Genomic DNA, 8,588 nt, shown 5'->3' on the forward strand with positions numbered 1-8,588 from the left:
ATCCCACATACTGGCAACTGCTTTGGGGATAGCCTCCGTTGTTCGAGACCCACATGAAGACCAAGCTACACATCTGCTACATATGTGTGGAAGGCCTAGGTTCAGTCTGTGTATGTTCTTTGATTGGTAGTTCAAAGTCAGAGTCCCAAGTTTCCTGATTAATTGATTCTGTTGGTCTTCCTGTGTATACCTTCCAGGGCTGCAATCCTTCCTTCTATTCTTCAGTAAGAGTCCCCAGGCTCCATCTACTGTTTGGCTGTGGGAATCTGCATCTGTCTGAGTCTGCTGCTGGGTGGATCTTCTTCAAGGACAGCCATACTAGACACCTGTCTGCAAGAATAACAGTATCATTAATAGTGTCAGAGATTGGTGCTTGCCCATAAGTTTCAAGTTTGGCCTGTTATTGGTTGGCTACTCCCTCAGTCTCTACTCCATCCCCTGTGCTTATATTTTTTGTAGACAGGATAAATTTTGGATTAAAAGATTGGTAGGTAGGTTGGTCTCCCTATCACTCCACTGGATTTCCTGCCTGGGTATAGGAGGTGACCTCTTCAGGTTCCATATCCCCAGTGTCATGAGTCACAGCAAAGGTCACCTCCATTAATTCTTGGGTATCTTCCTTTTCCCAGGTCTCTGTCTCGTCCTGGTTTTCTTTTCGTTTTCTTTTTTCTTTCTTTCTTTCTTTTTTCTTTTTTTCTTTTTTCTTTTTTTTTTTTTTTTAGTAGAAAACACAGTTTTTATTTTGGTAAGAACCTAGGCTTGGAGTGGGGATGAGGACAGTAACTGGGGTTGAGGTTGACTGAGGTGTCAGTTCTGGAGAGGACTGATAACAAACAAAGCTTTATTGGTGCAAGTTCCCAAGGATACCCTGCTCAGAGGCAGCACTGCCCAGAATGAACCCCACAGTCAGAGAAACAGTTTGGTCTGGTCGACGGAACCTCGTAGATGCTCCTCCATGTGCTGGTTCAGGGTTGACAACTGGTCGCACAGCAGAAGCCCCAGAACTGTTGCCAGGTATCCAAAGTGTGTCAAGGTCTGCAGCAATGTGGTATTTAAGGACTGGGAGCAACCTGCGGGGAAGCGCTGGGGGGAGGGGCGGGACCGAGGGGCGGGGCGAGGCGGGGCTGGGAAAAGACCAGGAGGCTCATTTGGGTTCTCCAAGTCATGGTGGGGTGGAGGGGTGGCGTCCTCTGGGAGCATTCCAGGGTATGGCCTGACTTAGGAGGCAATGTCAGTGGCCTTATGAGGAGGGGAGCTGGTAATACAGTGGGCACCTGCAGACTTCATAGTGAAAGAGCTGAATCTGAGCTCAGGGGCAGGCTCAGCATTGTCCACAGCTAGTGGCAGGTCCAACTCTTGTTCCACAGGTGCAGGCGCTAACGTGAGAGGGCCAATCGGCAGTGGACCCTCAGCGGCCCATGTCACCCAATAGCTCCATGAGTTGACAGATCTGGTCATTGAAGGGTCCGGACAGCTGGCCCTGGGAATCTCGGAGTTGATCCTTGAGGAACTTGTAGCAAAGGCTGCACTGAGAGGGCTTGCGATGGAACCAATGGGCAGACATGCGGGGTAGGTGGACAGAGTCAGCCAGCAGTCCCGCAGTAGCGAGCACCATATGGCCGAGGGCTTCAGCAGCGTGCCCAGAAGTAGCTCTATCTCTTGGGCACTCCAAGGTGTGCTCTGCTCAGAGCCAGAGGACACCGGAGCTTTGGGCGAACCGGGTTTCATCATAGCATGCCCAAAGTAGCAAAGACATCAGACACAGTCACCTGGACATCCCAGGTTTGCCGCAGCTCAGTGTCAGGGCTAGCTGGTGACCACAGTGAAAAAGCAGGCAACTCTGCCACGGACCACCCCGGCCAGGTACAGGGGTCCCTGGGATGAGGGTTCTCGAAGTTCAGGTGGGTAAGGATTCAGCACCAACAAACAGAAACACAGAGGCAGTTTGAATCTGAGTGTATTTTGCAGCTCTCAAGCAGCATATTTTATACATCAAACCAAACATGACACTACTCTTAGAAACCATATCCAGTGAAACAATCATGAATACCAAGAAGAATCATTTGCCACACTAAAATACAAAAATCATGTAACTATTATGACTCTGAACTGCATGTTCAGTGAATCACAAACAGAACAGGCAACGTCATCCTCAATAATAACAATTCTAAAAGAATATGTTCAATAGGGCGATCATCCAAAGCTAGTGCCCATTCCCAAGAACAGGTTAATAAATCTTTACAGTCAGTGCCCTTAACCGCTGAGCTAATTTTCCAGCCCCTATGGTATTATTACTTAACATCTAATACTTGATTTTTTTTTTTTATAAATCTTCAAAGCATACATTTAAACAGTTTTCTTTACCATATGCCAAAACCCACCTCTGATGACACACATGTAGCCATATGAAATTTTATTGTTGGGAAAGTTTTTATCTATCATAATAATTTTGTAAACAATTTGAAAAGTGAAGCATTGGTTTCCCTGGAGATAAGGTCATGTTAGTGACCCATCTCAAGGGGTGGTTTGTCCCCATTATTCTTGCTTAAGATCATGGTCTAGGCAACCAGGAACCTGTAGGTAAGAAAAGGAATGAAAGAGAACAGAAAAGTAAAATTGCCATGAGAACTACTGCTCAATATGTTTTCTCCGACCAAGAGTTCCACAACCAGTTCCAGGAGACCTCCTTCTTTTGAAGTCTAATGCCTCAGCCTGTGGAACTTGTCTCACAGATTGTACTGGGGTCAGTGTGGCAAACCTCTCGGGATGAAGCAGCATCTCTGAGCCTGGTAGAAGTGCATGTCTCCTCCTGGTTTTCTAAGGATTTTTATGAATGAAATGACAAACCAGAATATCAAGTTTAAATATTTTTGGCTTTCTCTTTAACTTTATATTTTACTACAGTATACCTATTCCATTAATAAAATATTGCATGAAATATCAAGATTATACGATAACATTTGCTAAATAAGAACAAGAAACAGGAGATTCTACATAGACCTCAGATTCTTTGGTTAGAATTACTTCGCCTGAACATTACTACATTTAATAGTACTTTATTTGATTTGGGGGAGGTAGTTTGTTTACTTTTATTTATATTTTTTGAAAATAGTTTCTATACAGTATAATCTGATTATGGTTTTGAATCTTCAACACATCCAAGATGTTCTACACCTTCCCATCACAGGCATCTACAAAGTAAACCAAAAAGTAACAAAATGAGATTTAAAAATGAACAAACAAAACTAAATAGCACTAAGGAAATGACAAGAAAAACAAAGACCCAAAGAAAGTCTACAGGAAATGCACACAGATATAGAGAAACACGTGTTGGGCAAATAGAGAAATTTCATTAAAAATGTAAAACAAATACAAATTTGTAAGCATAATATATAAGCAAAGGACCTGTAGATTAACAAAAGAAAAAAATTCCAAAATTCTTTTGATTTCTATTTGTGTTGGACATCTACAGCTGCCATGGGTCCTGGACTTGAACAGTTTGAACATACATTAAGAGGTCTGGTGGGTCAGATTCCACCTCACACCTGTCAGAATGACAAAGATTAAAAACTCAGGTAACAGCAGATTCTGGAGAGGATGTGGAAAAAGAGGAACACTCCTTCATTTCTGGTGGGATTGCAAACTGGTACAACCCCTCTGGAACTCAGTTTGGCAGTTTCTCAGAAAATTGGGCATAGTATTGCCTGAGGACCCAGCTATACTACTCCTAGGAATATACCCAAAAGATGCTCCAACATATAACAAGGACACAAGCTCCACTATGTTCGTAGCAGCCTTATTTATAATAACCAGAAGCTGGAAAGAACCCAGATGTCCTTCAACAGAGGAATGGAAAATGTGATACATTTACACAATGGAGTACTACTCAGATATTAAAAACAATGACTTCATGAATTTTGCAGGCAAATGGATGGAACTAGAAAATGCCATCCTGAATGAAGTAACTCAGTCACAAAAGAACACACATAGTATGCACTCAATGATAAGTGGATATTAGCCAAGAAGCTCAAAATACCCAAGATGCAATTCACAGACCACATGAAGCTCAAGAAGAAGGAAGACCAAAGTGTGGGTGCTTCAATCCTTCTTCGAAGGGGGAACAAAATACACACAGGAGCAAATACAGAGACAAAGTGTGGAGCAGAGACTGAAGGAAAGGCCATCCAGACACTGTCCCACCTTGGGATCCATCCCATATATAGTCACCAAACGCAGGCACTATTGTGCATTCCAAGAAGTACATGCTGACAGGAGCCTAATATAGCTGTCACCTAAGAGGCTTTGCCAGAGCCTAACAAATACAGAGGCAGATGCTTGCAGCCAACTATTGGACTGAGCATAGGGTCCTCAATGGAGGAGTTAGAGAAAGGATTGAAGGAAATGAAGAGGTTTGCAACCCCATAGGAAGAAAAGCAATATCAACCAATCAGATCCCCCCAGAACTCCCAGGAACTAAACCACCAACCAAGAAGTACACATGGAGGGACCCATGGCTCCAGCCTTATATGTAACAGAGGATGGCCTTGTCAAGCATCAATGGGAGGAGAGGCCCTTGGTTCAGTGAAGGCTTGATGCCTAGTGTAGGGGAATGCAAAGACAGGGAGGCAGGAATGGTAGGTGGGGGAGGAGGAGTGGATAGGGGATTGGGGTGCAGGAACCAGGAAAAGAGACATCATTTGAAATGTAAATAAAGAAAATATCCAATTAAAAAAGATGATGTCTGGCAGGGTGGGGAGGGGGTGGGGAAATCCTCAGGGAGACAGGGGGTGGGGAAGAGGTATGGGGTGGGGAACAGAGGATAAGAGGGGGATAAAATTTGGAGTGAAAAAAGAGAAAAAAGATTAAACAAAATTTTAAAAAAGACTCTATTGGAGAAATTGCATTTTACATTTGCAAGTTGTTATCTATTGGAGATAGCTTGTGGGTTAAGTTTCTGGATGTCTATTTTCACTCTCAGCACTGGGGCACCATTAGACCTAGACCTGTCCAGGTCCTGTGCATACTGCCAGAGTTTCTGCAAGTCTATATATTTACCAGTCTTGCTGAGCTTAGAAGGATAATGACTTCAAGATCCACATGAGTCTAAATGCTGTGATAATGGAGTAGATGCAAAACATCAAACAAAAATACAGTACAGCAAACCAGTGCTGGAAGTCTAGAGGTGTACTTGCACTGCTCTTAAAGATGTGACTGCCCAGGCCCAGACCTGGGGAAACAGAAACCAAACTTCCAGTAACAGCTTACCCAAGAAAGCTGCACTTTGTGTAAGTCTGTATCTTAATAAAGGAGTGGACGAACAGCTTTTCAGTTCTATGCATTATGTTTATCTCAAGCAGTGACATAGAGTGGATGTCTTCTTCTCACACTGATATTATGATGGGGTTTTTTTTTTGGCGAGACTCCTGACATTCCACACAAACTATTTCAGAAAGATATACTGGAAAGTCACTAAAGAATCATTGGAGAAACAAACAGAACTTCATTTTTCTAGTCATTCCCATGAAAACTTTCACTCAGCATTACCTTTCGGAAAGCCACCTTGAAGAATCTGACTGTGCTTTGAGGGAATGAACCAACAAAGACTCCTAAAAGTCATAGAGACTCACACCTGTCCTCAAGGCACTTGTATTTGAACAGATAATCCTTGTGTTTGCAGGGAAAATGTCGTTTAAACTTCATTCACTACAAGATAACACCCACTAGTTCCACTTACATTTCATTTCAGTCTACAAAAGGACTTAGTTGGCACTTGATGTAACCTGCACTGACCTGTGTTTTCAATACATAAATATAAATGCTGCATAGCTGCAGTATTGACAGTTCTAAATTAACATGGGAACCACCAATTTGTCTGCCTGTGCAATCAGATGAACTCTTAAAGTACCTGCAGCAGTGAGGCATGATGAGTAGATGTCTCCTAAACTTTATGGACTGTGAAAGGAAGAGAGGTGGAGAAACACAAACTAATACAAAACCAGAATCATTATACCTGTGGAAGAATAAGTATCATCCACATAACATCAGGACCTGGAGAAAAGTGGAGAAAAAGGAACACAAATTAGACTGTGAGAAATAGATTAACCCAACAAATATGGATGTCAGAATGGATTCGTCTAAAAAATTAAAGCAAAACTATCATATGATTCATATTATATAAACTCCATCATCACTTAGGTTCATATAAAAAAATAGTTCAGCAGAGTATGCAATAGACTTGCCTGCATGCCCATGCATATTTTAGTATTACTCCTAATATTCAAGATAAATAATAAACCTATCTGCTTACCAGTGAATGAATGAAGAAAATGTGCCATGTATATGTACTGGAGTCAGCTTTTAGAAAGGTGAATGAAGTGCTATGTGTTTTATTTAGCTATTTTCCCAATTGTTTCTTCATAGTTCTAAGCTCAACAGAAATTCCACATTTTCCCAGTGATTCCGATTTTCCTGTGTTCTGTTCATCACCCTACCCAGCCTAGAAATGGGTACTGTGGTAGTCCATGTTTGCCCTACAGATGGCAAATATGGATTTCAGATATAGGATGGTGCCCAGTAGCACCTTTCTACATTTATAGTTTTCAGAGTATTAACTAGGGCGGTTATACCACAAACCCTGTAATTTCCCCACAGAAATGAAATTTTAGAAAGTCCATTTTACTTCCTTTTTAACTTTGTAAGTTTTATTTCTCAAGATTTTTCACAGTTCCATGTAAAAATATATAGACATAAGTTTCAACATTTTTCTCATGTTCCAAGAACTGATAAACTTAAGAATACCATTCAAAGCCTTAACAAGCAGTTCATTGGTCCTGTAGGACAGGAGAAAGCCATGAGGTCTGCCATAATTTTTTTTGTTAAACAAACCACTTGAAGCAAATATAAAAATATTTATTGATTTTAAAATATAAATGTATAATTTAACAACTTGGAGATTCTGGTCCTGTCACTAATTTTATTTGCAGCTTCTCACATTAAGGAGGGAAGTAGGCATTCCGTGAAGCAGGCACCCCCATCACCATCACATTACCTGAAGCCCCCTTATAGATACATGAGGGCTACTGAGCGCTACTTTGGTCTCGAGACTCTACGGGCTACTGCACTGAGATGGACTTGGAGATTTCATCCAGCACCTCTGCACTGTGTGACCTTGCTGTGAAAAAGACAACTCCCTCTTTTTAGTTTAGGGCCATTCAAAAACTTTTTAAAAAAAAATCTATGTGGAGATTTCCTGGCTTGAAAGGGAAAGTAAAGAAAGTTGGGGGGGGGGTTGTTTTTGTTGTTTTCCTTTTTCTCTCAAGTGTTTTACTGAGCTACAGCCTTAGCCCAAAAGATAGTATTTTAATATTCTGTTTCAAAAGAATCACTTACTCAGGTTTACAGGGATAACTGAAGTGAGCTAGATTATCATAATCAACTTTGTTAGAGGACTTTTGTTAGATACTACATATAACAAAGCAAAATGAAAAGGAAAAATATGGTAGATTTCTTACTGAACATTACTGGGAGAGAGATATTGTTGCAGAGTTGATGTTTATGCTGTATAACAAACTATTTAGCAAGAAAAAAGAAATATAATAACATTCTAAAATACAAGCTTGGCATATTTGTTTTAAGAGAAATAGAAAAACATAACTATGATAGATGTAGATATGAAACTATTAGGTCAGAGGAAGGGGTCAATGCAGAGCAAAATATATGGGAGAGTTAGGAGACTGTACACATATGTCCCAAGTGGCACATGCATATGAGAATATCAGACACTCTTTTTAAGTTAGCATATGTTAAAGGAGATATTTAGTTGTGCAGAATGAAATAATGTGTCTCGAAAGCAAACCAATAAATACTATGTAATATTTTATATGATCCAATATCAGTCAAAACTTGATTGCAGCAGAATAACCTTGGGATCCATGAATAAAAATAAAGGAACATAAGCAAATTAGGAAGAAAATAGAGTGTTTTAGATAAAGGAACACATGAATGCCATTAAGCAAATTGTGTTTATTCAGGAAATGTAACCACAGTGACGACACAACTAAGATGACAGACAGTTTTGAAAAACATCTTCTGAGTACACAGAATAGACAGCAGCTGCTCTACCCACTGAGCATTTGGGACACTGAACCACTGAGGACAGATCATTCTCAGCAGCTCCTTGACAGAAAAAGCAGGACAACTTCCAGGAAATGCCTTCCCTGTAAGGGGTCATCACAGGCAAATAGGATGCGAAAAGGAGAGAAGATTCCTCTGCATTCATGATGGGCTTTGAAGGGAAGATGGAGGTGTTGCTATGGAAGTACTTGAGATGGATTCCCTTCTGAGTTCTTCTGAAGCCCTCACTTGCTCTTGGGTGGGCACTTCTGTTGGCATGGTGGAGGAGTTTGCACAGGAGGGCATTTCTGCTGGTATGAGGGAGGGGGACATGGCTCAGGACAGGGCTCAGGGCACTTTGGAGGAGGACAGGGCTCAGGGCACTTTGGAGGAGGACAAGGCTCAGGGCACTTCGGGGGTGGGCACACGGGAGGTGGCTGGCAGGGCTGCTTGCACTGCTGCTGTTGGTAAGACAT

General features: G+C 41.5%; 1 protein-coding gene and 1 pseudogene across 1 annotated transcript; both read right to left on the reverse strand.

Moving 5' to 3' along the window:
* Positions 1 to 841: 841 nt before the first annotated feature.
* On the reverse strand, positions 842 to 5,339 carry LOC127683643 (undifferentiated embryonic cell transcription factor 1-like; annotated as a pseudogene).
* Positions 5,340 to 8,357: 3,018 nt separating this feature from the next.
* Positions 8,358 to 8,588, reverse strand: LOC127682279 (small proline-rich protein 2I). The gene has a single exon (XM_052178657.1). The coding sequence runs from the start codon at positions 8,586 to 8,588 to the stop codon at positions 8,358 to 8,360; it is 231 nt and encodes a 76-aa protein (XP_052034617.1).

Source organism: Apodemus sylvaticus, chromosome 4 (assembly GCF_947179515.1).
Source record: "Apodemus sylvaticus chromosome 4, mApoSyl1.1, whole genome shotgun sequence".
Lineage (NCBI taxonomy): Eukaryota > Metazoa > Chordata > Mammalia > Rodentia > Muridae > Apodemus > Apodemus sylvaticus.

Excerpts from the sequence above, each read along its gene's own strand:
- LOC127682279 (XM_052178657.1), bottom strand. The coding sequence starts at position 8,588 with ATGTCTTACCAACAGCAGCAGTGCAAGCAGCCCTGCCAGCCACCTCCC.